This window comes from Thalassophryne amazonica, chromosome 23 (genome assembly GCF_902500255.1).
Source record: "Thalassophryne amazonica chromosome 23, fThaAma1.1, whole genome shotgun sequence".
Lineage (NCBI taxonomy): Eukaryota > Metazoa > Chordata > Actinopteri > Batrachoidiformes > Batrachoididae > Thalassophryne > Thalassophryne amazonica.
In genome coordinates, this window is record NC_047125.1 from 13676443 (window position 1) to 13704386 (window position 27944).

At 40.9% G+C, this 27944-nt stretch overlaps 3 protein-coding genes across 3 annotated transcripts; 1 reads left to right on the forward strand and 2 right to left on the reverse strand.

Moving 5' to 3' along the window:
- Positions 1–488: 488 nt before the first annotated feature.
- Positions 489–14844, reverse strand: ctdnep1a (CTD nuclear envelope phosphatase 1a). The gene is given in 10 exon segments (XM_034164730.1): positions 489–1610; positions 1864–1948; positions 3414–3525; positions 3632–3748; positions 3949–4020; positions 4112–4159; positions 4161–4223; positions 6174–6218; positions 6220–6252; positions 13380–14844. Coding segments are annotated over 10 exon segments (753 nt in total). The 5' UTR covers positions 13497–14844; the 3' UTR covers positions 489–1549.
- Positions 14845–16728: 1884 nt separating this feature from the next.
- elp5 (elongator acetyltransferase complex subunit 5) lies at positions 16729–21828 on the reverse strand. Its single transcript, XM_034164542.1, has 8 exons — positions 21593–21828; positions 21403–21463; positions 20586–20666; positions 19916–20127; positions 18992–19167; positions 18826–18921; positions 17791–17891; positions 16729–17702 (listed from the first exon to the last, which is right to left on the reverse strand). Exons 1-8 carry the CDS (start codon positions 21645–21647, stop codon positions 17594–17596), a joined length of 891 nt encoding a protein of 296 aa, XP_034020433.1. The 5' UTR covers positions 21648–21828; the 3' UTR covers positions 16729–17593.
- Positions 21829–21845: 17 nt separating this feature from the next.
- phf23b (PHD finger protein 23b) lies at positions 21846–27255 on the forward strand. The gene is made up of 5 exons (XM_034164541.1): positions 21846–22526; positions 23929–23960; positions 24063–24155; positions 25170–25785; positions 25884–27255. The coding sequence occupies exons 1-5, from the start codon at positions 22499–22501 to the stop codon at positions 26075–26077; spliced, it is 963 nt and encodes a 320-aa protein (XP_034020432.1). The 5' UTR covers positions 21846–22498; the 3' UTR covers positions 26078–27255.
- Positions 27256–27944: the final 689 nt, after the last annotated feature.

A 27944-nucleotide genomic window follows, 5' to 3' on the forward strand; every position in this document is an offset into this window, starting at 1 on the left:
CTTTGAATCTGATCCTGACTTTCTGTTTTTATCAAATAAAAAAAAAGTTGTGCTGCAGCAGTCTAATTTGTATTGCATTGTATTGTATTGTATTCTAATTGTATGCAAGCCTTTCTGGTTGCAATTTTTTCAGTGCCACTAATCATCTCACAGCATGTACTCAAGGAAAATATAAACTATACTCTGTGATGAGACAGCAGCGCATAGTGTCAGATTTGACAAGTTACTATAGATGCAAATGTTGGTGGTTAGGTCCATTTGTCATATTGGGGAGGAAATCGTGTTCAGTGAGAGGAAGGAAACAAAAGCATGGCATCTTTAAACTCCTGCAGTTTCCAATGGGGGGCAGGTGGAGTAACACAAAACCACCACATGATGGCAGCAAATCTGCAACAGCAAACTGCATGAACTACCGGTGCACCTAGACCCTCCTCAATGGAGGGTGGGGACATGTAATCTGCAAAAAAAGGGAAGCACTTTGATAATAATTGGTTGATACTGACAAGTGTTTTATTAGTAACACAGAGTTGGAGACAGAGCCAATAAGAAGCTTCTGTGAGCCTGACAAGACTGACACTGTTCAGAAGGCATTTGAAGTCGATTATCTGATCCCAAACAGGGGGAACGCTGGAAAGATGTCATTATTATGGGGGGGTTAATAGGAACAGGGGAGAAAAGGCGGCGCAGCAGTCCATAGATCATCACAAGCCTTTTTTCCCCTTCGTAACATTTCAGTCAAGTTTTTATTCTCAAGTATTTTGAGCTTTTTTTGGGGGGGGGGGGGGGGGGGGGTGATGCCCACAGTTGATAAAAAAAAAAAAAAAAAATCCATCTGTTTGCTTGTCGATCCAGAAAAAAAAAAAAATTGCAGATTGCATCTTTACAGAAAAACTCCAATTTTGCAATTTGATTTATTATTTTAGACTGAAGCAGTAATTTGCCCCCAAATAAATAAATTTGCTTTCGGGGAACGGTAAGGTTGAGCTAAAATGGGTGGTTTTCCATCAGCTCCACCACAGACGCACAGAAATTAAAAGAGTAAAATGCTGAAGCACAAAGTCTGATGATGATGGAGAAAAAAAGACCATTGTGAAGATTGGTGTTTGTCGCTTTGCTGATCCTTCTCTTGCCCCTCCATCGATGGTCAAAAACAATAAAAAAAAATTATGAAGGACTAACAAACTCAGCGAGCAAACTCCTGCTCACTTCCAGATGCACACAGTATCAGGAGCTATAAGGCAGAGACGCTCCATTTTGTTTTTGGGGGAAAAAAAAAAAATACAAATAAAGAATCAAGAAAAAAAAAAAAGAAAAAAAGAAAAAGAAAAGCTGGCTCCCCCCTCCCTCTCCAGTAGTTTGTGACTCTGGTGATCCTGTACTGTTCATCCCCGTGTTAGATGGTCACCCCGACCCTCCTCTCCTCAGATCCTATCTGAGACAGCAAGAGGAAGGGGGGGGGGGTCATCTCCATGGGAACATGGGTGCACGTGGAAGCCAGCAGAGAGGAAGAGGCTGGTCAACAAGCCTCGCCCCTCTGTATTCAAGCCAATCACCAGAGCCGGTGCTGGTGGAGGTTTCGACTTAGGACGGAGCGAACATCAGCAGTAAACCTAAGAGAGAAGATGTTAACCACGTCACTCGGTGTGAATGAAGGACAAATTTGACCAATTGCATCAAGTGCAACATTTTTCTCACATTTTTCGTATCTGACACAGAACGCTGCACACTGTATTAGCATCTCTTGTAAGCTAGTTTTACTCAAACTTGTACCTCACAAATGATGACAAACCTCTGGAACTGAGGCAACAAATGGACCTGATACAGTAAAGCATCAGGGGAAGAAAACATTTTCATCGTACTCACCTTAGTGCGTCCAGCATAGGGAGCAAGTTAAGAAGCGCTGTGTCACTAGGGTCGCTGAACCAGGACTTGATGGGTATTGCATTGTCTGTAAGACACACGGATCAAAGTTGTGTGTTATTTTACTTTGCTGTTTGTCTTTAATTTAGCTTTATGTTCATATTACATGCTGTTCTCTGTGTTCAGGGTGGATGTGTGGAGAACCAGCGTTTCTCAGCGCTGCAAGCGTACATTTCCACACAGTGGAGCGCCAACACTCCCAGCTGCCTTGATAGACCCCTGGAGTATTCATTTACGACCAAAGTACTGCACTCACATTGCTAACCCAGTAGCACCATGCACTGATTAACCACGTCGTATCTGTTGGGTGTGTTTTTTTTTTTTTTCCTGTGGCTATTACACACGGGATCTTCCAGGATTTCTGCCAAAATTCAAAACGGAGACAAGTTCTGCAAAATTTAGACCATTAGAGATTTTTTTACGAAACCTCTCAAAAAGAACTGTCGTAAAACCTCAATACATTATTAATCACCCCATGCCACTATTGGGTTTGTTATACCTACAGAAATGTCTCATACCTGTAGCCACTACCACTTGGACATTAAATATCATTTTAAATACATCCAACTGTTTTATAAAAATAACCTGAGTTTAAAAAGCTGAACCAATACTCTGCTGAGGTCCCCCCGCCTATTATGCTGATATGCGCTGTTCATGTTATACGTATAGTGAAAAAATAAAAGTTGTGAGAGACTTCAGGCCACATGTTGTTTTTGTTCCACTTGGGGTTTTATAGGTGCAGACCAAATTTGGACTCAATCAGATAAGATTTTGGAGTCCCCCAGAGTGACACACTTTCCCTCCACTGGCAAGGCAACATCGCCCCAACGGGACAAGACTCTGGTGCCATTTTTCTTTTACAGGTACATGCGATGGCTTTTAATCACAAAAAGTGGTGGTTGATTAGTCACCCAGAGGAGAACATTACTGGAATTAGTGGAGGGGAAAATTGCTGCTTTGTGTGGGACCCCTAAATAATGTTCGATTACAATAAAATTTGGCACAGATCTTTTATTTTATTAGTGGTACAAGAACAACATGTGGCCCAACAGATTTTGTAACATTTGACATTTTGAACAGGTCTAACAGGTACATGTGATGTGTACATGCAGGTGTCAACAGGTAATTGTGGGCACTGAAATCATGAGTTTCTATAGAGTGATATGCCAGACAGGCAATTTCAGTGAAGACTACAAATCGCTGTTGAAACTGAAGTGTATGTGTACTGTTAAGTGCAATCATTAGCGTCTGTCAGCCATTATCTTGGATGACGTTGAAAGTCTGGGCCAAGGTCATATTTGTGTCTGTACAATACATTATGGGTGTATACTTCAAGTGCAAGGAGTAAGAGGGAAATCTAGAGCTGTCAAAACGTGACGGAGTCCATTTCAAACACCCCCCCCCCAATTTCATGGTGGTGGTGGGGTGGAAGAATAAATAAAATAGGAAGTAGTGAGTGCAGAAGATACAAGTGAATGAAATGCAATTCTTACCTGGATGGCTACGGTAAGCACCAGGCGAATTGTCCAGAATAACAATACTGGACAGGTCGTCATGTACTACAGACAAGTCTTTAATATAACTACCTAAATCCAATGTACAATGCTGCACAGAGACAAAGAAAAAAAAGCAGAAGACAACAACAAGTCAGGAAGTGTTTTAAGGATGTGAAGAAATGAAGTCAGTAATTCAGTCGTATCAAAAGCAGCACCTGTCTGTAGTATCTACGTTTCAAGATGTTTCCTGTTGTTGTCCACTTGTCTGCTACTGCAGAGCCATAAATCTCCATACTCGCTGTGAAAACTACCAGCTCGTACCACTGGCTCACCTGCGTATACACAGAGTGAAGTAGTCTAAATGCACACAATTTACTTCAGATTAATGACCACAGATAGCACAAGATTACAGCTTAACAAAGATATCTACCAAGAGAAGAACCTCAGGCAAACTCCACCGTCTGTTCTACTGTTTGCTACCTAATCGATCTAAGATTCGATCAAGCACTTACAAACTCCGAACGCGACTTACCACTTCCAAAAAGAAGTCAACGTGTGGCCTTTTATGTACAAAGAATCTGACAGGATGTTTATCGATGACGACCTGCAAATGCAACAGAAAGAAGACACCGTGAAATGACGACAAATTGAAAATGAAGCTTTAATGTGTTTCGCGTGTCGTCGAGCGCCCGTACTTTAAGGATGAAGTTGGCGGGTGTGCCAGGTCTCACTGTCGGTCTGAGGGACCCCGTCATGGCTGAGAGTTGTATCAGCCGTCTCATCCAAGTCCAGAACCAGAATCTTCCTCTTCCACTGCATCTGGAGACAAGAATGGTTACATATCAGTTTACAATGCTGGCGACAAACTGTATGACGCGACAAACCACACAATTGCACACGCTTCTTTTAAAAAAAATAATAAATTAAGTTAACCAAAAAATGCTAGGAATGGCTTTAGAAACATTTTCAAACGAACATCTCTTTCACTGACTCTTTTCAAAGAATGTCACAAATTGTCCATTTAAATTTTCAGCTGCTCTGGGAGGGTCAGTGCCACTACTAGAATAGAGGGTAATGATTCGCTCACTGGGAGTAGACGCGGACCTGCAGCGAGGGTCTCTGCCTGTGTCGAGCGAGTGTAGATGTGATTTAGTAGAAAAGATGAAGTCAGTGCCTGTGACAGCGCTCACCGCTGCCCCACCCTGCTGCCCTGATGTTCAGCCTAATTCTCACGACAGAAGTCTGTGAACTTCTGTGATTAACCAAAACCATCTTCTGACATCTTATGCATTAACATGATGAATTAGCTGCAAGACATGTGGGTGGTTTTGATATGAGCTATTCCTGTTAAAGAGCCGGTATTGCCTGAATGGACTTAAGGGTCATCGAGCCCCTTTTTCTTTTTTGATCAGGGTATTTTTCAGCCTTTATTACAGAGATGGTGAAAAAGAGAGGGAAAACTGGGGAATGAGAGACATGAGGCAAAGGTCAACCAGGCTGGGATTCAAACCTGGGGATGCTGCAAACATTAACCGCTCAGCTACAAGTGTCTCCATGTATAAATGTTCAGAGTGGCTATACGCCCAACTGTTGGTTCAATAAAGTAAATACGTGAGCATATACTCCCAACCACAACCAACCAATGAACGTGCTCGTAAGTTCACTTCTGGTTTCAACGCGGGGGAAAAAAGGGCGGATATTCTCTTGGCGGCTGTGGGAGGGGTTCTGTTTGGCTCATCACTCCCAGGGAACTGTGTCAAATATAACACCATCTTACAAGCAACAAGCAGCATTTTGTCCATCAAAACTGTTTTGTCATCGTTAACAGGCTTCTGTTCAAAATGCTTATGAAATTGTCTGATTTCATCCATGCAGTGTTTTTTTTTTCCACAGTAATTAAAGACAACGCCGTAAAATGTTTGTCAAACATACGCTGCAATAGAGTCTTAAAAAGTGGTGTAAACAAATGTTGTTACGATGCACAAACCATGTCAATACACGATCACGGTTGGCGAATAAGGTAAGACATATTTATCTGCCCAACGGTTGGGTGTGTAATGTTCAATGTATGACTTATCTGCCCAACAGTTGGGTGAATAGCCTTTGCCATAAATGTTACGGCATTCTGGTGCTGAGACGTGCACCGTTCTGACACATGTTCAGTATTTCTGTCAAGTTTAAACTGATTACACATTAACCATGTGTGACCTAACCACCTTAAACATTTTGTAACAACTGTTAATCCTACTAACTGCATCCCCAAAACTCATACTATTGCAACTACATTTGCTTTAAAAAAACAAACCAAAAAAACAAAACTTCACTTTGAAAAATGTGCAGGTTCACTCATACTCTGCTTTGCACTTAGAAGAGTGATCCCAAAGTCAAAAAAGGAAGAGATCTGGTGTCAGACTTAAATTCCACATCAGGATACAAACAGTCAAAATGTTATTTCTCCACATAAGGCTCACATGCTACACTTTAAAGCGATTCTCTCTCTGATTCATAAAAAAAAGAAAAAGAAAAAAAAAGCTGTCACCTCTCAAAAGGAGGGTGTTTACTATTGAATATCATTGCAGTGGTAACTGAACAGCTCCTTTAAAATTTGTCAGTATAAACAACTAAAGTATTAAATCAGAACCTGTCAGATATTCCCAACTAGCTTTGGTACGATGTCACGATTCGTAAGAGCACTCACAATTGAGCAAAGCCATTTTATAACACAAGCAATGTTAAAAACCTTGACAAAAGTGCAACGGTGAACTCACCGAGTCTGTTTCTAGAGATGGGCGACAGATGCAAACGTGTCATATCGACCCGTCTGATACTGGATTATCTGCAAGGCAAACAAGCTTTATTTCAGACCTTTTTACACAGTGGAAAAAACACACTGCACACAGATTCAGGCTGCATTCATTATGTCAGGGCGGTTAACTTACAAATGGGATTTAAATAGTGGAGAGAAACCGAACATGTTTTGGACATCAAAGCACAGACGTCTCCAGTCTTTGGATTTCAAAGCCTCTCCAGTTCCTGTGAACAGTTTTTCTGGGGTGTCACACCACTGTACAAAAAGTAAGTCCCTTCGGCTGCTCCCTTGTTTGCACTTGGGGTCGCCACAGCAAATCCAAGGTGGATCTGCATGTTGAATTGGCAACAAGTTTTACGCCGGATGCCCTTCCTGACGCAACTCCACATTACATGGAGAAATGTGGCAGGGGTGGGATTGAACCCGGAACCCTTCTGAACTGAACCAAGCGCATTAACCACTTGGCCACCACCCCCTGGTGTCACACACTGTACACATTTTTGATTTGCAGGACAGCATAAGTATTATTGTACCAAACCTTTTGAGCACAAAGAATTGGCTTTATTTCATCTGTGATTTACTACTGAACTCTGCAAAATATGATTTATGTTCAAGATAACTCCAGAATCTCAAAGAGCTCAGCAACCTTCATGTAAAACCAGAATTTTTTTTATTTGAGCCTTTTAGAGAAGAAACGTGGAAAGCCTGAAAATGCCACAGAGCTGGAATGCTGAAAATCAGCCCTGTGCACTCTGTTCCGGCCAATTGACTACAGAGGATCCTTTATGGTGTCCTGCTCACCCAAGTGCACTGTACTTTTCTCACTGGAAACTATTTTTAGCCCCCCAGCTGTCAGTGAGTGTCAATGAAGCATGGGCACACAAGAAAAGTAGACTTCCAGGGTGACTTTGCCAAGCATGGACTGCTTTTTTCTTGGTATGAACAATCGGACGGGGCCTCTCCCGCTGTCTTCTTCCTTAGCTGTTTGGCAGAGTGAGCGTTAGCGAGTCCAGTGGGTGACTCTTACCTTCTCGCCATCATGTAACACGGCCTGAAAACTGTCAGTGCTTTGGTTAATATCGTCATAGGCTTTGGAGAAAGCTGGGCATATATGGAGCCTGTAAAATGCACTGAGTGAATAGAAAGACCATGAGTCCATCCCATCTGGCGACCCCCCCCAAACAAACAGTAAATGTCATCTTGTACATCTCCAAATTTACGGGGCATATGAGGACAACCTGATTAAAATCTGCAGCACCACATCAGTCAAGAAAAGCAACTCGGTTTTGCTTATGTGATTCCCCCCCCACTGAGTTGCCCCGCCCCCCACTGCATGGTGAGTGGATCCCGGTGGGTTGATGGAAATTTGGAGCTTAGCTGCAGGTGTGTCAGTGTGATTTCAGTAATTTTGGAATCCTTAAGTATTTAAATTGTAACACTAACTTTGATTGTTCCTTTACAAAAACCTCTACTGCAAAACACATGGAAAGTATTTTGCAAACGTACAAAAAAGTGTAATGGTTATAATACATTGTGAAAATGAAAATAACTATAATCCTCATCTATACATTTCAAAAAACTTTTTAAATAAAAGTACCAATAGTCAGTAATAAATTTGGTAAGGACACGACTTAAATTTTAAAATTTAGCTCTGCTGTATTTATTGGATTTCAACCTGTTCCCTTTTTCCCTTCTATGTTTTTGTCTATTTTGTTCATCTATATATACAATGTTATCTGTGTGGATTTTTCAAAGTGCTACTGCAACCATAAAAGAAAACACTAGTTTCCCCAATTAGCACCACAATAATTTATTGTCAATCATACTAATGAGCTACATTTAGTATTTACCACATAAAGAAAAACACCCATTAAAAAGTAGCAAGTGTCCAAAATGAAATCTTAAAACAATTCGTCTTGTAGGATGCAAAACTTAAAGTTGTTCACTTCACAAAGACATAAAATAAAGAAAAGAGATTGTTCACATTTGAGAAACTGCATCTCACCCAAGTTCTGACTTGCTGACTATTTCTAATTTCAATTTCAATTTCTAAAGTTTTGAAATTGCCATCTTTACATATGGGTGTTTTTACTTGACAACATCGCATAAAAACAAAACAAAAAAAACCTCCAGCTCATTCATCTGACGATCACTGAGCTCTGTGCACTACTCTCGCTCGGCTAAACGATGGTTTTCACCATTAATACGGTCACATGATGCAGTGTCAAATATGACAGATTTTTTACTTTAACATGAACTCACTTTGTGATCCCAGCATGATGTCCATTGGATTATAAATGTATGCTTACAATAAGTCAAATATGCTGTTTATAGTCAAAATTGTGCAACGTACACTGCAGTTTGTGTCACCAACAGAGCAAATTCACAGACAGGATTATGAGATTCATTAAAAGGGAGGTCAAAGTGTTGAATGTGGTTTTATAAGATATTTTTGTGTTACGTTATCCTATGCACCAAAGTTGCACATTACAACACCTGCTGTATCATGTCAACACTCGTGTACTCCATGTGTGCAGACATAATCCCTCACAATAAACTGCCGACAATCCTTGAACAACAAGATGATTAGCGCACATGCACAGGGCAGTCTTCCAGGCTTTGTTGGGCTGATATGAAGTGAGATCAAAGTCCACTCATATTGCATCACATATGCATTTCTATGAACTGCACCTGTTTGTGTTTCATTTATAAGCATGTGACTTCTGACACCTTAAATGCCATGCTTATGACAGCAGCTTTAGTCAAAGCTTAGTCGCCAGGGTGGATGGGGAGATTCTCACATAGGCATTTCCATGTGGGAGTATTCCTCAGTGTAGTTTGATGATGCATTCATGAACAGTGTCACTACACAGCAGAACTGAAATGATCTAACTGTATAATCTGTTAGTAGATTTATACTACTTATATTATTGTTAGAAAAACAATTGAAAACTATTGCGATAATCCTTTAATTAAAAAAATCTTATGAAAAGACAGAAATGGTTGGTACTGATTTTAAGCGGTTGTATTAAACTCGAGATACACCCACTCTGCCACAGGCCTGGCTTGTATGCATAATCCGCAGCAGAAAATCGTGTGATGAAATACCTGAATTGAAGTTATCAACCATCGTGCTAAAGAGCCCCACAGGATTGTCACTGTTAAATAATTTGCATTTAAATTAAACAAATATGTAAATAAACAGTGCATATCTCTTGAAAACAATGGACCACAGTTATTTTCCTTCTTACACATCTTCATATGGTGCTCTGCTACTGCATGAAGCTTCAATGAAACCCATAAACAATTTAGGAATCATCTCTCTAACAAAATCCAAGGACAGATGAAGAGATGGACAGAGCAATTCCTATATAATCGCCAAACAACTGCTCGCAGAGGTACCACTAAGACATTATACATATATAAACTGACTTTAAAATATATTAATCCTTTTGTAAACCCGACAGGACCATATTTTTAAGTAGGATGTTAATTGTTTCTGGCTACAGTGTCCACTGACCTACACATTTTCCATCTTACCTCACATCATTAATGTATTTGTGCATATTCAGAAAGACAATCAAGAAGAGTTTGTCACCAGAAGTAGAAAATTTAGTTATCATTACAGCAAGAAGAGATGAAAACTGTGGAGGACAGCACTCCCTGAGGATCAGGAATGAGAACCACCGGTTTCAACTACACTTAATTAAGCTAACCAATCAGTGTATAAAATGCTCTATACCATGGACACGCTGGTTTAAATCAACCTGCTGCCATAGGTCTGGACCGAGGCAGATCACATCCTTGCTATTCTTCTGGTTTCCAGATCCATTACATTGGGGCTATTGTTCCAGCACTGACTGATAGCGTTGCCTGTGAGGTAGTACTGGCTGCAAATAGAGTCAGACCCACTAACCCATATCTGTGCCAGAGCTGAGACACAGGAAAATGTCTACATGCACAGCTGGAAACATGTTCAGCTCAAAATCACAATTGGTCTACTTGCTGAAGTGGTCCCGGCCCATAATGGAATTACAATACTATGCAATACTTCCTTACGTGCACAAAGCCTTTGCATGACTTTGGAAGTGAATGAGCAACATGTTCGAAAGTTCAAGTTGGACTGTATTGTGTCGTTCAAGTTTCAAACTCTTTCCATTCTTCATCAGAAGGTTTTGTGAGTTTCACAGAACTTAAACTCAAACATGTTTAAAAGAATGTGATCTGCAAGATCACTAGGAAGATAAAACATTACCAGAGCCTTATTCAAATTCAAGACGTGCATAGCAAACTTATGGATGTAGCGACCAGTTTCAGATGTACAACTTCACAGTTCCGTACATTATAAAGGTGTCTTTAAATGTTATTTAAGCCACTCTATAGTTGCAAGAAAAAAAAAAAAAGTGAAGTTCACTTTGGGCTCAGGAATAAAGTGGCTTTCTTCCAATTTGTTACTGACTAAACGATGAAGAGAACAATTGTAAACATTCATTCATTTTCTATACCCACTCATTCCAATTAAAGCTATATATACGGCCTTTCAAATTTCACAAAACTGACAAAATTTAGTTTCTTCCGAAATCCAAACATTGTAATGCTTGGATTTCATTTATTCTAAAACAAATGTAATGTTTATTTTTAAAACGTACTGCAAAATGACACTTCATTTTAATGAAGAGAACACATTTAGCTGGGGAAAATTCCATAAATATTTCATTTTCCTTTTAATACCGTCTGCAGGAGGAAGCAAGTGCGAGCATGCGAGAGCTTCTCAAACTACCTTTGATCTCACGTGATGTGCGTGCACATTAATTTCTGTAAGATGCCTTGGAAATCACTTCAGAGGGTTAATCTGGTTTCAAAAACAGAATTTTTAGATTTAGAAGTGTTTGTTTCTTACTAACCTTGACAAAATATGAGAAACATATTAGATTTATTCAAAAATAAGCCGTTTTGCGGCATTTTATGCCAAATTGGTTTATTCTTTTCGAGCGAGCAGCCAGCTGACAGCACTGTGCCTTTCTCTACTCTGAATAGCTGTTGCCATTTGTTTCCCAGCATCCCTCACTCAAATCGGGGGAAGCCCCCAAGTGATCTATGATGTCACTATGGTCGCTATCAGACCATAAAGGCTGCCCCTGTAAGTACTTTAAGGCCGTCTGTTCATTTGAGATTTTTCCCTTCAGGGGAAATAATAATAAAAAAAAAATTTCCAGACAGCACAAATTTTGATCATATCGGCAATGTCATAGTTTGAATCTCCTATTTAAAGGCTAATAAATAAAATTATAGTGGTGCCAAATATAAGTCCAAACATAAGTCCTGATGAATCCTTCTGGCACTAGCCACACTCTCACAAGCGCCACTAGCTTAGCTTATGGCAAGCTAAAAGTGGACGCTCTCGTTATGGCCGAACAACTGTCCATTTTCTGGGTACTCTGTGTTATTACGCGCCCGCAGCCGACGTGCTTGATGAATTCCTGTGCAAAAAGTAGTTCCCAGATAATTGTGATATATTCCTGTGAGATAATGAGTATATCTAATCTAAATCAATTGTAAAATTTACCAGTAAAAAATTTATAAAGATCACTTAAGTTTAAGACTGGCTGTAATAAATATTCAAGAAACTTAAAGTTTATGAGCAACTTCACCTGTTATTGTTCAAGCACATTATAAACATTGACATAATGGAGTTTGATGCGAAAGAGTTCGGAAAGACACGACTGGAATGTTTTGATTACAATTTACAGTTGGGGATGAAAGACTTGGGTGTTAACTTTGTGTTAAAGTCAGGACAAGAAGCTGCACTGAGAGATCTATCTGGGAAGAGACGCAATCTGTGTGTTGTTGCTCCAACGAGAGCGGCACGCTGAGTAGTTTCACGAAAGTAGTCCGAGCTCAATCTGTGAGCGAGCTATACCACAATGCCAAAATAGCAGAGATGTCGGTCCAATGAGAGCGATACTCTGAGCAGGGTGGGAACTAGCTTAGAAATTAAAGATGGCCTCCATGGGTGATTTTCAAGCTTTAGTTAGCAAATCAAAGTTGATTTTGGGACTGAGTTGGTGCATCTAAAACCACTAAAAATTAATTAAAATAGAGCTTGCCATTAACGTTTTAAAACCCTATAGCTTCAGGGGACCCTGCCCCGTCGACCCCTGCTGGGGCATTGACCCTGGACCCCACCAGGGCTGGAGCTGAACTTTCAAGTCTTCTTTTTAAGAAACTAAGTGGCTACGGGTACGTACATCCGTATCTTCTGTGGGACTGCTAAAGGTACAGAGCCGCGCAGCGTTGAACACAGCAGCAGCTGCAGCAGAATGCCTTAGCTCAGCAGCTTGAACATCGCAGATCCGTGTAACTTTCAACACTAATATTTGGGAATGTGTGTCAGAGTAAGTTTAATACTTTCCTGACATAATTTAATGTAAATTAATTTTACTGGGTTGATATCCAGGTCAAAATGGCATTTTAACATGTATTTTGGGAGCATTTTTCTGAGTGTTTTCAGTCGCAAATCCCCATTGAAAATGCATTAACATCCGGGTACTTCATCAATATTTTGCCCGGTTAGGAGACGTCATGTCTCTGTCCATGAAGGAACGTTTTCGTTTAGTGTGCAGCATTGGGAGTGCGCTCTCTAGTTCTCATGGAGCTCTCACAGCTCCATGGGTTCACTTAAGATAAGGACAATGTACGGATGAGTTTTGAAGTCTTGCCGGACCTTTAGCAGCATATGGTACGGGTACGGACATATTTACACATTCTGATTGGTCGGTAAGACACCCTCCGTATCTTTAGAACGGTCTCTGTAGATACGGGTTTGTACCCGTCGCCACGAAAATCCTCCTCTATACCACTTCATGATGAAGCTGTTTAACTGGGGATACAGAATATCCTCATATAAAGTCAACGATGGCATTTTTTCCAAGTTAAAGTGGAGGAGAAATCATGTTTAGCTCTGTCATCACTCACTGCACTGCCAAGGCTTTTTCAGAGCCTGAAAACTTAATGACCCAAATAGTCATGAGTTGCAGTGCAGCTCTGAACTGTTTACACACTCTCTAAAGACAATCTCAGCACTGTGACAGCAAAGTCTACTTATTCTGACCGTAAGTGAGGTGTTTCATCTCTGCCCCCCTCCAAGAACTCACCGTTCGTAGGTGCTTCCTGAGGATGTACACGATGAACCCCCATATTCTGGACGTTACACTGAGAAAGGTGCGGATGCCGAGTAAACACTGCCGGGTCTTCAGCATGCTGGCTTCCATGCAAAGACCCTCCACTGCAGCTTCACTTCACGTCTCAGCTGATAGTTAAAAGGAACTTTTCTCGCTTGGAGATCTCCAGTCTTTAGCCACAGCCGCCAAATTAGCAACTCGGAACGGAGCGGCCAAGCAAACGTGTGGGTACCTCGCTCTGCACACTCGTGGTAAACTAGTATTAAATCGCGTGTGCTGGCATTGTAACCGAGAAGTACAAACGTGGATTTAAAAAAAACAACAACAAAAAAAAAACAATTCCTGCTGCTGAAAGGACCTTTGCACACAGCTCGATGACAAGCTAGCTTAACGGCTAGCTGCTAACAACCAGCGAGCTACCGTTAGCTCGACAGGGTGATCACCTTCAACTAGGTCCAAAACACCCCCAGAACTGCGGGTCTGCAAATTGTCAAGCACCCGCTCTACTCGACTTCACTCTATGTGGCACCCGTAGAGAGACGGCAGTATAAAAGTTGTCCGAGAAGTCGAACCGATCCGGTTAAATTCACTTTGTAGTCCAGTGGCAATCCGGAATGGAACTGCGAGCCGCCATCGCCGCCCTGCGCGTCACTTCCGCTTAGGAACGTACAGTGACGCGCGGCACGTCCACGTGGAGCAGAAGAAATAAACAGAGGTGGACGAGCAGGAGCGGAGCTGACGCGCCGCTTTCCTCCTGTTTTTGGTCTCTTCACTTAAAACGCAAACACATTTTTTTTTACTGTTTCTTTTATGTTTTTAAAAGTAATCCAGTGATTCCACAGATGCAAGTCAAGAGAAAGCAGATCTGTGCCAGGGGTGGAGCCAAGTTTTTTCTTAAAGGGTGGGAAATGTGATTTCCACCAGAAACAAGAAATGCAAGCCAAAAGTGATAATGGTGTAAGAAATAGTTTGCCATCGATCTGTAGTTTTTATGACAAATCGTTTCATCCTGCAAGTTAAAAGCATGTTTTCATGATATCAGAAATGTTGGAAAATCCAAACTGCAAACGTTTGAGTTCGAGTTCTAAGAAATCAATATTCATGCACACAGAAACATATTTAAGCTTTGTTGCATTGACAAAAAATAAATAAATAATGGAACTACAGCCGCTTGTTGAGGATGAATGAGGGGAAAAAATGTGTCAAATGTGTATTTTTATTTGGACTGAATGACCATGAATTACTGCAGACATCTTTAAACCTCACTAATATATAAAGCATGTAAACATATCACAAACAAAAGAAAAGGGTTGGTTAAAAGTAATTCAATAGTACGTGTAATATTTCAAGTTCTTATTACATCAACCTGGAAAATGACCAAATTTACAACATGTCATGAACGCAGCATTAGGCCTATGCATTTTTTTTTGGCTTTTTTTTTTTTTTTTTTACATCCGCCAAGTACTTGGGGAGCTATCACTACCTTTGCACACCCACCCCCCCACCCCCAGGACTAAAGCAAACCAACTGTTTTAGGTTCCTTAGATCAGTGTTTTTCAACCTTTTTTGAGTCGCGGCACCCTTTTTATATTTACAAAATCCTGCGGCACACCACCAACTAAAATAATATTATAATGCTGTTACCTCTGGTTGCAAATAATTGCGATTGACGAATATATTGTCTATTTTTTTTTTCTTTTTTTCCCCTTCTTTATATTCTACTATTGTAGTATAATTACACAACTCTGGAAGAACGTTTGTTTTCTGTGAGTGGAGAAACTGGGAATGGTGCAACATTTTTATTTTTATCTTCATTTTACATACAGTCCCAACTTTTTCTGATTTGTGGTTGTTTCTGTTGCATTTCTGAAATTGTTTCTCCTCATCAGTCACGTTTTGTGCTTAAACACTACGTTAAGCTCAAGACTGAACAAATAAATACCTTTGGAAAATAACAGCTGTTAAAGTTCAGAGTTCTCACCTGCTTTTTGTGATCTGTGCGTCTGAACATTTTTTGTGTGTGTGTGTGTGTATCTCAGTTCATTCATATATTCTCATTTTTTAAATATGTTTTTAAAGATATTTGACCGTTTATTTCATCTCATGATCTCATAAATTCAGCATACGACGCGCACATGGTGTGAACAGGACGGTAACGGCAGAATCACACCTTTAGAGAAAGTTCAGAGAGAAGTAAAAGCTTCACGTTTTCGTTTTGTTAACATGTTCACTCCATTTAAAATCCTCTCTCTGCTCCGCGCTCGCTGCGCACTGAACGTGTCGCGCCTGCATTCAGGAATCTCCCTCACCCACCCCCCCCCCTGACCCCCTGCACTGATTTGGACAAAATGTTGAAAATATATAGGCTTTGAAGGATTACATCAAAGCTACTTCATGGATTCTCTCCGGTTTCACAGACCGAACAGTCCCCCCCCTAAAATTCGGTCTGCCCTGCCTTCACTGCGCATGCATCATTTCTGAGCATCGCTAGCGTTTTGCCGATTATCACCTCGTTTCTGCTTAAAACTGCACTCCAGTCATCATCTATCTCAGTAACAGATATCTGAAGCTTTTGTACAACAATCATTTCTGCATAAATTCAGCATTATTTCATAATAACGGATGGAGAAAAGCACTGCAGTAGCACAAGCTGCGAGCTGCTACGTTCACTGCACCTGTCATTTTAAAGTGTCAGTAGCGACTCACGGATTATCACCTCGTTTATGCTTAAAACTGATTTTAGAATGATTTACGAGGTTTTACCTTGTTATCTGATGGTTAATAATCCCATTATTCCCTTTGATCGCTTTGGGTGAAGAGACTCGGTCTCAGACGACCTGCTGTGGGCCCAAATAACGCATGCGCATTGGAGGCAGGGCGGACCGATTTTTTTTTTTGGGGGGGGGGGGGGTTCGGTCTGCGACACCGGATCTGGATTGGCTGACGTCAGAAATCTCGGATTGCTAATTTGGCCCATGTATGCCAGGTCAGGTGTGGAAGTGTGCCCAGTGCAGTGCACCACTGCATCCACCACCTTGATATCCTGGATAGCAACCAACACAGCAGACAACTGGTCCATCCTCACCTCTCTAAATTATTCATGTCTGCTGCAGACAGGTGAAATGTGGGTGTCCCCTTGACCTTCTCCAGGTTTCTTATCTTATTTTTCTTTTTGTGGTACTTGATTATTTTTGCTTTGCTACCAAAGCGGAAGAGAAATGCATCATTATTATTATTATTGAATTACTGATCAAAATCTCAACTGAGCCAGACAAAAACCATATGATTTTTAAGTTTCATGTTTCTTTTATATTGCTGTTTTTGTTTGGGGAGTTTTTTGTGCTTCTGGCATTTCGTACACCAGGAAAAATTGCAGCATATATTGGAACAAATTTTGTCCCACATTGAGGGTCTTGCAATCAGTTGGATGAGCTTTGCAAAATAACGTCCCACAATGCCAGCCAATGGAGAGGGTGGAGCTTATATATCTGTATATCTCGCAAAGCAAGGAAAGATTTTGACAAAATTTCCCAGAGAGGCGGTTCTTGTGTCAGCAAAGATGTGAGAAAATTTTAAAGCATAGCGACTGAGGGACCTTTTAGGAAATCTAAATTTAGAATTCCAGAATTTTTCTTGAACACAGTAGAGACATGTCATTTTGGAATCCACATGGTACAGCTCTGCACCCAGATCCAAAATATCACAAATACCATGCGGCTGGAAAGTATTCACAGCACTTAACTTTTTCCACATTTTGTTATGTTACAGCCTTATACCAAAATGGGTGAAATTCACTTTTTTTTCCCCCCCTCAAAATTCCACACTCAATACCCCACAACGACAATGTAGATGATAATGTACTGTAGATGATCTTACAGAAATTGCTTTATCCTCCTTGGGAAAATTCATTACAGAATTCATAATGCAAAATAAAAGAACAATAAGTATTATTAAAATGAAAGTATTCAATACATGATGAGATAAAGGATTTAAGCACATTTTATTCAACAATTTAAAAACTGTAGAAAACCAAGAGAATTAACAGCAGAAGGAAAGGGGGTCTAAAGTCCTCCCAAATAGTACACATATTATTGAGAGTTCCTGTCTTTGGAGCAACATTAGGTGGTGTCAATGAAAGAAAGAAAAAAAAAATAGAAAAGGCCAATACTGGGTTTAGTACCCTAAAGTTAGACATCAAGATCATCATCAGGATCCTCCTGGTCGTAGTCATCACTGACATCGGGCTCATACAGAATACGCCCTGAACCCGGGCCTGAGTGAAGAAGAGCTGTTTTCCTGTCAGAAAAGACATTTTGTAAAAAAGAAAAAAGTTAAAACATGTAATAAAAAAACTGAACAACAACCACTGCAGAAATGCTCTCACTTCTCATCACTGAAGGCAAAAGGAAGTGTCAGCCTTTCTTTGGCTTCACGCTCTTTGTCCGACAATAGAAGGTTGAAGGTCAAGTTGGCTGTTGGGTCCATCTACAGAGACAGAAATGTGTGTGTGTGTATATATATATATATATATATATATATATATATATGGCTCACAATATGCTAAACCGTTATATTACACCTGAGGTACTTCATGAATGTTTATTAAATATGGATTGTTGAATAGAAATGTTTATTGTTAACACTAATGTAACTAATGTATATATAGTATGCATAATCTGAGTGTATTTCGTTGCTCATAAAATAAAGAAAAATTGAAAAGAAGTTTGGAAAATCCACTTTTTTTCATCACATATTATAACACGATTGGACCTCACTTTTTCAACCAGGTAATTTTTTTTTCAAACCAACCTCAAGGCAATTGCAATGTGCGTTAGTCAATAGAAAACCCATGAAATGAAAGATTAAAAGTAAATAAAAGGCCCTTGAGTCAATTTTAAGTACAAAAATTAAATTAAAAATGACCCTTGCGGATGTTACGCCATCTGTCAAAACCAAGTGGGAGATATAGATGGTTAAAAGTCGCATAAACTATAGCTCACATTTACACTTAGATGGGCATTCTACTTTGAAATATGTATTCTCCGATATACATCATCAATTTGTATAAAAGATACGCGTATGAAGAAATTATAACAAGTTGAAAACAACCTGAGAATTGTCCGTCAAAAATAACATCTGCAAGGGTCCATACTCTTATTAATTTCACTTATCCATAATGGAAAAGTGAAATTTTTAAAGTTAATAGTTAATGAGTTATCTTGAGCTTTGTGGTTTATGAAAGAAATATATGTGCACTACAATTTCAAACTAGTTTGCAATAAAAACATGTAACTTGAAAAATTGACCTTTGTGTTACACTTTCATAACAGTTTAGCATATTGTGAGCCATATATATCCCAAATGTCACAGCTTTTAATTAACTGAGTTCGGTGTGTAGATATGATGGGTAATACTGCACCTGCGGTTCCTCTAGGCCAGCCTGTCTGGGTGCAAGTTGACTGGGTTTGGTCTGCACGATCACACTAAGATCCTCTTTGATACTAAAAACTTCTTCCTAAGGAAACACACAGTAATTTATCAATGGGTTATTACAGAATCTAGCCATCCCAAGGGAAAGTGCTTACATCTTGCATAACCTTCCCCGACTTTGATCGTTTCGTTATCTTGGCTGCTGCTTCATCTCCTCTCAGGCTGGGTTCCACTGTGATGACTGAAGTGGACAATTGGCACAGACTTCCCACCGTACCTCGCTGATGCATATCTACATGCAGAAGACCGATTATTGCTCTCACAGCTCCTCCTAATGAAAACAGAGAGAAAAAAAAAATCCTAAAATTCTGACGTGCACAGCTTAGGCTCAAGTTACACTTTACCCTCAATTATATAAGGATGGACAACTTCACATGGATGAAGATCACCCCCAGAGTTACCCTTAAACGGGTTATTTTGTGGACATCAGACAACAGAATCGGGTCAGATCAGAGCGCTTGGCTTGTGCCACACCCACCACACCATGGCACTGACCTGGGTCCTGGATGGTAACCACCCAGTCAGACAACCAGCCATTTTCAACCATTTTGACCCATTTTCAACACAATTTGGACCAAACCTGATGCGTGTATGCAGGTTAATTCTGAAACTGTCCTGGCATTTCAGCCACAGGTCAATTCTGTGTGTGAAAGTGAATGCTGAAGATCATTGGGGTTGAATGTCAAATTTCCAACAGTCAATGGATTGAGTTACTTATCAGTTATATCCCTTAGCACATCATGCCTACTTTCACTACTGTGCCTACATTTAAATACACTCTTGCAATGTCATACCTCAGGATCCCCTTCCACAAGAAAAGTTTTGGTACAAATTAAGAATAAAATGGCAGTTAGTGCTGTACTTTGTTGTATTGCTGCTGTCTACAGTAAGCATGAATTGGGCAAAATCTGGAACAATAATGACAAAAATTTTATTATTGAGGTTAAAGTATCAATTCACACCTTTAAAGTAAAACCATCAACATCACAGAAGCAGGTATGCAGAAGTGAATTATTCACCTTTTTTAAGCCGTTGTAGAGTGTCGCACACGGCAGAAGTGCTGTGATGTCTCAGAATCGATGACAGAGAGTCAATCACTAATGTTGGTGGTTTGGGTTGTTGCGTTTTCTTAACAAGATGTGTAAGTTCACTCACGGTGAACTGATGGACTGTGAAAGCCGGGTGATCAGACCAGCCAAGGGGGTCGATGTAAGCATTATGAAAGTGGAGCCTGGTGTGACAGAAACAGAAGGTTATTACTTTGCACACAGTCACCTCTCGGTGTGTGCTGAATAGACATGAGCAGTGTCACACAGCAAACACACCCTTTAATTTTGTCATTCTTTTGGACGGGGGGGGGGGGGTGTCACTGACTATGTCCCGGACAGTATTCCACCAGCAGATTAAAACAGTCTTTCATGATTCAAATCATGATGCACTTTGTGATACAGCTTGCCAACTTTGAGGCTTACCTTGATCCCCAAAATATTCCCACACTCTTTCAGCCATGACCCACGGGTTTTATCTATGCTAAGCTCAACGGATGGTCCATGAGGAATCACATCAGGTTTGTTGAGAGCGCACACTGCAGGACAAGAAATCTTTGCAGTTTTGGAGCCGCGGTATTTGCAACCCGCGGCATACAGTGTAACCAGCAATCGTGTGATGCCTAGTGTTGACCTTACTTACCTTTCAACCTCCGATCCTTTCAATGAGTCTTTGAGCTCTTTCTCGCTGATTTCGAACCCAAGGACATGGACATGCTCATCCCTAGACATCATAACACAGCTCAGACAGAGTTTTAGATGAACTGGACATTGACAAGGTTTTGTTTATTTCTACCATGGGCTGTGTCAGAATTACAGGATTTTTATTTATTTATTTTTTTTTTTTGAGGTCTCCCATTTCTAAAGGACAGAGGATTGACTGTTTGTCTGGTTAAGTGCCATTAAGGACCCGGGACAGTTCTATAGGGTGGGGGATGCTGTGTCCAGACCTGTCCTTACTCCATAACTCCATCATTTTTGGCTGTAGATCGTACAAACTAAAGCTCTTTGGAATCTTTATGATGGGACAAATAATGAGGAATATTTTTCAACATGATTGATGCAATTTTGAATTTTTTTTTTTTGTGTGATCTTTCATTGACCCCCTCCCGGCATGGTATACTGAGAATGGTTACATCTGTCATTTTGCTCCCTTTGGTGTTGTCAATTAGGTCAAAATTGGCTGGTGACACAATAAAGAAAAGAAACAAGGGAATGACACATCTCATCAAGAAGCATCTCAGCAGTTGACTGTCAAATTTCTTTGCAAATGGGTGACTACACACCACTTGAATGCAATTATTCTCAAATTGAAGACAGTTTACACAACAAACTGATGTTTATTACCTGATTTAAGAGCTGTTAGGCTGTTATAGGCTGCTAAAAAAATTACCATATATAGTGTCAGTGACCAAATATTTATTGACCAAGTTCAGATGTATGGATAGTTTTTCCAGTACCTGGCTAATGCAGCATTGATGAAGCTCCACAGGAGTTGTCGACCACAGTAACTCACAAAATCTACAAAAGAAAATTCTAATTAAATGATTTAACACACACAGGTATATTCTTGTTCATTATGAAAGCAACGGAAAAACGTCTGCTGTAGATTAGACTGGGTCACTAGACAGAACCATTTAAAGTGTTTACCTTGTATTACCACAAAAACACCACCATCTGTTCCTTGCAATAATTCAGATAGCATTGTAGAAACGAACTAGCTTCAGTTAGCACCACCATAAACAATACCGTGAATGCCGGATGTTGCGGTATTTTAAGGTCAAAAAACACTCCACATTTCAAAAGTAAGCACTATAAACAACAACGCTGCACTTTACAACATTTGTTCATCCTCTGGCCTTATCAAAATACACGATGCTAAGCTAAGCTGCGTGTGTGGAATCAATCGACTTGAAGACTTCATATCCCACGGTTCACTGCGCTTTCAAATTTGAAAATCTGTGGGAAATGTAGTTCATTAGGATGATAGTAACTGTTTTGTTTTACGTGGATGGATATGTCAAACTCCGTTACCCAGAATACTTAGCAAAGAAACACCGCGCTGGCAGACTCGAGAAGAGCTTTCTGCCGCGCACGGAGTAGACGTACGGAATCAAAGCTAGAGTCGTCTTTTATGCCGACGTTTAAAAAAAAAAAAAAAAAAAAGACAAACTTAGTTTGGAAATTTTTCGCAATTGTACTGCATCAAGGATTATCCGCACTCGTTTAAGTAGTGTGATGACAGTTATGCCATTTTTAATCGTCTTTATACGCTTTGAAGAAGGAATCAAGTTCTACAGCACGCTAAGCAAAAGAGGAATTCGTTTTTTCTCCCACTAAAATAACGTTAATGTGATCGTTCGGAGGATTTGGCGATGGAATAGTACATCTTGGACCAACGGCTGATTGTTTGTGGAGACGAATTACCAGCGGACCTTGTAAGGGAAAGTTGCCCGGTGAAGGTGCGGCCACGCCGGGGTAAAGGCACAGCTACTCCCCGGCTAGCTCGCCCGCTGCTTCTGTTTGTCACGTCGAGGCCTTGTCGTTAAGGCGACAATGCTTGACATAATGTCTGAACACCAAGGTGAGTTGTATTTCGCTAATATTGACGTTAGGAAAAAAAAAGCGTGTTAAACTGCTCAATATGATGTTGAAATGTAGCTGTCGTGTTTTGCTAATGCTAACTCAGGCTAACGTCGATGTTACGTGTGTGTTACTATCAAGACTTGCTTGGGGTTTGTCTTGAAAACGCATTGAAGAGGGGCGATCTCGTAGTGTCGTGTTTTGCAACTTTGATTACCACGAGTTAAACTAATCTAATGGCGTTTAGGCTACTAGTAAACGCGCCGAGCCATCATCGCCGGGGAGCTAACTTTCTAGCTAACTGAAAACGCATTTTCTAAGTTGTCTAACATCGTTTTGCTATTAAATTAGCTCACATGGCGGCTCCAAAACACAACAGTATAAACGTTAGTGTAGCGTACATGGAAGATTAAATGTTGCGTTGAATTTTGTGACACCAAGCGAATTGAGGAGTTGGATACGAAAGAAAGCGTGATTAGCTAACCGACCGAATGGCTACTTGCTAGCACAACGCTAGTGACCGATGTTTCTAAAGAAACACGCCAAGTTTATTAGCTGTTAACTTAGGCTGTAACTTTGCTTTTTCACCTGAAAATGCCACTACATATCATCATAATGTGTTATGACAACTTTTTAAATGACAGGTATCTGATGCTAGCAAATAGCGTCGAGACAATGTAATGATAGCAGTTAAATGCATAGCACTGAGTTTAACCATGCATATGCCAATTTTAAATTAATAAACTATTTTGCATGCACGATACTGAAACGTCCAAACACCTGGTGCTGAAAACATATTGTAACTGAAAATAAAGAAAGTCACAGTTTGCAAGCAAGGGCGCCCCCAATGGGTGCGTGGGTGTATACATGGTCATCTCAACTGGAAATCGTTATTTCAAAGTCAGCATTTCTGACCTCCAATCGAAATGCAATCCAGTGCATCTTACTCAGGAAAAGGACACGACGCTCCTTTCTCTGAAATTTTAATTCTCCGTCTTGGGAGTTTGCACAGGTCCACGACTCAACTCAGGACCAGTCAGATACATTTGTGGCATAAAACCCACCATCAAACACTACATACAAATCAATATTAACAAAAAGTTTGTTTGGTTTACAGCTCACTGTGTGTGCCACCGCATTGCTGTAATGTGAAATCTGCTACCTTGGTCTTTGTGAATCTTGTCCGTATATCCGACTTGGAATTCCTTCTTGAATGACCATCCTGTAGAACTTTTCCAAGCTGGAGCTCATTCCCTCCCATAGGAATTTGAAGTGCGATGCAGTGCAGCCTGCTACAGCTAGCATCCCACACTATGATGACACACTGACCTTTTGTGTTAAAAATCTAAATTAATAAATTAAGATTTTTCTTGGAACTTACAGAATTTCTTCCTCTCCATTAGATTCACTGTTGACATGCAAATCAGAGCCTCTGGTGAGTATATGTAATAATTTTAATATGAAGTGTTGCAACAAATGCATTTCAGAAGTTTGACTTGTAGATGTTGGTTAATGTGAGGACATGTGCATTCTTTAGCCTCCTGAGAGGAAAAAGAGGACTGTTGAGGATTTCAACAAGTTCTGCAGCTTCGTCTTGGCGTATGCTGGTTACATCCCCAGTCCAAAAGAGGTAAGTGGCTCAGAATGTCACTGTGAATTAAAGAAACATAAATAGTCTAATATACCCCACTTACACTTGACATTAAACATAAAAAAAAAAAAAAGCAAAGTGTGCTCTGAACATCTATTTTCTAAACCCACTGATTCCAGTTTGGGATCACGGGAGCTCTGGAGCCTATCCCAGTGGTCACTGGGTGAGAGGCCACCAGTCTATCACAGGACCGACACGCATAGACAGACCAGCTCATTCATATGCATGGTTATGGCCAATTTCGAGTCATCAGTTTGCCTAATCTATATGTTTCTGGAAGTGGGAGGGAGCCAGAGCCCCTGGAGGGAACCCACGCAAATACAGGGAGAATATTCAAACTGCACACAGAAAGGACCGGGTCTGAAGGGAACATGGGATCTTCTTGCTGTGAAGCCCTGCTCTATACCTTTCATACCTTATATATTTACCATGTCATTCTGTACAAGAGCAGTTAGCTAGCTCCGACCGTTTATAGTCATGTGGCCAACATATTTCACCCATCTGCACAGAAATTGTTTTTATTTACCGAAATACTTGCATGCTTTTCTTTGAAAAATAACTTAGATGACTGCATGGAAAGTTAGAGATTTTTGACAGTGGATTGGGATGTTGTCATCCTGGAACAAAAGACTCCTATCAGGTTAGAAATGATTAATCTTATGGTAAAGGTCTCTCAAAACAACTTTAATTGCTTTCGACCAACACTGATGTCTTAAGCACCACTGAACCATGCGTGAATCTTTGTTTCTCCAACCTGAACAGTTATGTGATGATACCCAAAAGCAGGCTGCAGTTTGTGTTTTATGACTGCTAGCGTAAACAATGGGTCACAGTGGTTTTATTAAGACAGTACTCAACCCTCTGTTAAATGGCCAAATCCTCAACAGCGCGGGTGGCCCAAAAGGAATAATATGTTTGCATATCTCAGTTTGCATTGGGGTAACATGCAATGCAATTTCTTTTTTTTTTTTTTTTTCTCGCTTCTTCTCCTAGGAAAGCTCCTGGTCCCCTACATCATCCAGCTCTGCGCACAGTTCAGGGCTGTCAGCGGATGGCGGTGGAGGCAGCAGCTCCATGGGCGGTGCTTGGGCAGATGGAAGGTCTGACATCCACACCATCCACACATTTGTCCACAAAGCTCGAGCAAACAAAGGAAAAAGTATTCGGCGCTTGCATTCTGATAGCTCCCTGCTGGACAAGATGCGCCTTAAAGACTCCCTGTACGAGAGCCCAGTCAGTACCAAGGCAGAGCGCAAGAAGGACAAAAAGTTGAAAAAGCTGTCGTTGGGCTTGACCACGACTGCGGCAGACAGCGGCAGCAGCGAAAGCGAGAAGAGGGCTCGCATCAAACGCAGCAAAAACTCCAAACAGCCCAAAACATCCAAGAAGCTCAAGAGTTCACCCCCTCCCAGTGAGGCGGATTTGGAGGCACGCCACACGCACACAGAGGCACAAGCTGTCAAAGAGGAGCTCAGCGTGCACAGCTGCTCCACCACCAGCATGCCAGAACTGGGCAAGATGCAGCCGGATGACTCCGTCCGAGACGCGGAAATGAGCTCGAGTGAAGGCGAGACCTGGATTGCAGATGAAGACATCATGGTGGAGTCGGGTATGTCATTCTGCATTTGAGCTTTTAATACTACTGTTGGTTTATATGTGTGTGCTGTAACCGTGGCAACTCAACAACCATGTTCCTGCCCATCATAGGTGACGATTCGTGGGACTTGATCACCTGTTACTGTGGGAAACCATTCGCAGGAAGGCCGATGATCGAGTGCAACCATTGTGGCATTTGGGTTCACCTGTCCTGTGCAAAGATCAAGAAGTCAAATGTTCCCGACATCTTTTACTGCCACAAGTGCAGGGACTTAAGGCGGTCCGCGCACAAAAAAGACACCTAGGGAGTGACGAGGAATTTCAGAGCACCTCCTTTTTTGTTCTTCGGACTAAACTTTCTCAGTCGTCTGGATGACAACTGTTATGTCAGTCTGTATTATTTCTTTTGACAATCACAATTCACAACTGTTATGTCTTTGTGATTTACGTGACTTTGAAGAGTGGGACAGTAGGCAGCGTGTCAGCTGAGGACTGATTAACGCTGTGCTGGCGACGTGCACAGATAGTTTTCATACTCACAAAACATGCATTTTGAATCGCAAGTTCTTTTGCAGATGCAGATCATGCCACAACTTTGGGGGGTCGGGGGGGTGGACAGGAGGTCCTGTGGAGTAAAAGTTTGGCTATTTCAGATTGAAATAATGCAAAGTTTACACAAAGGAAATGGTAAATTTCACCTCCAGTTATTTGATTTGCTATAGCGGCAGCTCGTTTTAATTTCTGATTGTATTTTATTTTTCCATTGGAGAACAAGGTCTTGCTCAAAGTAACAGAAGGTTCATTATTTTTGCCTCTGCAAATGCATCAAAATTAACATTCGAATTGTGCAGGATTGTTTAATCTGCGCGCTGTTTAAATGGACACTCGGATGCGATTTTTATTGCGTATATGGGATGTATTTTTGGAATATCAGCAACTACAATGTGTTAAATCTGTACTCGTAGTGCGAGGATGTTTTCTCCCTGCCTGGCTTGATAAAGCTGTTTTGCGCTAACGTTTTCTTTCTTTTCGTTTTCACATTTGTTGTCACCTGGTACGGGCTAATGTTGCTCTGGACTGAATGGTCGGCTGAGTGGCTTAGAGGATGGTTGTAAAATTGTTTTGTTTTTTTCCCCATTTATGCCATACCTTAATGAAATGTGGGGTTCATAATGACGCTCACATCAGAACAAAGTTGTTGCTTGCAGAAAATTAAGTTGTCATGTGAGTTGTGGTTTTTCTGTTTGTTTTTTAACATGCTTTTTTTCTTCTTTTTCTTTCTTTAGCTGTGGGAGAGTCTTGATGTGTCTCCATCAGCAGTTGCACTCTCTGCCACAACTTTAATTCTGTGTATATATACTTTTCCTTGACTGCTGTACATATGTGAAAGTGAAGAGGCAAAATACCCAAGCAAAGTATATATTTTCTGCCGTTGATGTTTTCTTTAAACGTAGCTTGAAAAATAAAAATCTTTGGGAGCATACAGTTGGTTTGTTGATTTATACGTAATGTATACTCAACAAAAATATAAACGCAACACTTTTGGTTTTGCTCCCATTTTGTATGAGATGAACTCAAAGATCTAAAACTTTTTCCACATACACTATCACCATTTCCCTCAAATATTGTTCACAAACCAGTCTAAATTCGTGATAGTGAGCACTTCTCCTTTGCTGAGATAATCCATCCCACCTAACAGGTGTGCCATATCAAGATGCTGATTAGACACCATGATTAGTGCACAGGTGTGGCTTAGACTGTCCACAATAAAAGGCCACTCTGAAAGGTGCAGTTTTGTTATTGGGGGGGGGGATACCAGTCAGTATCTGGTGTGACCACCATTTGCCTCATGCAGTGCAACACATCTCCTTCGCATAGAGTTGATCAGGTTGTCAATTGTGGCCTGTGGAATGTTGGTCCACTCCTCTTCAATGGCTGTGCAAAGTTGCGACGACGAACTGGAGTCAGGTCGAGACCCCGATGAGGACGACGAGCATGCAGATGAGCTTCCCTGAGACGGTTTCTGACAGTTTGTGCAGAAATTCTTTGGTTATGCAAACCGATTGTTTCAGCAGCTGTCTGAGTGGCTGGTCTCAGACGATCTTGGAGGTGAACATGCTGGATGTGGAGGTCCTGGGCTGGTGTGGTTACACGTGGTCTGCGGTTGTGAGG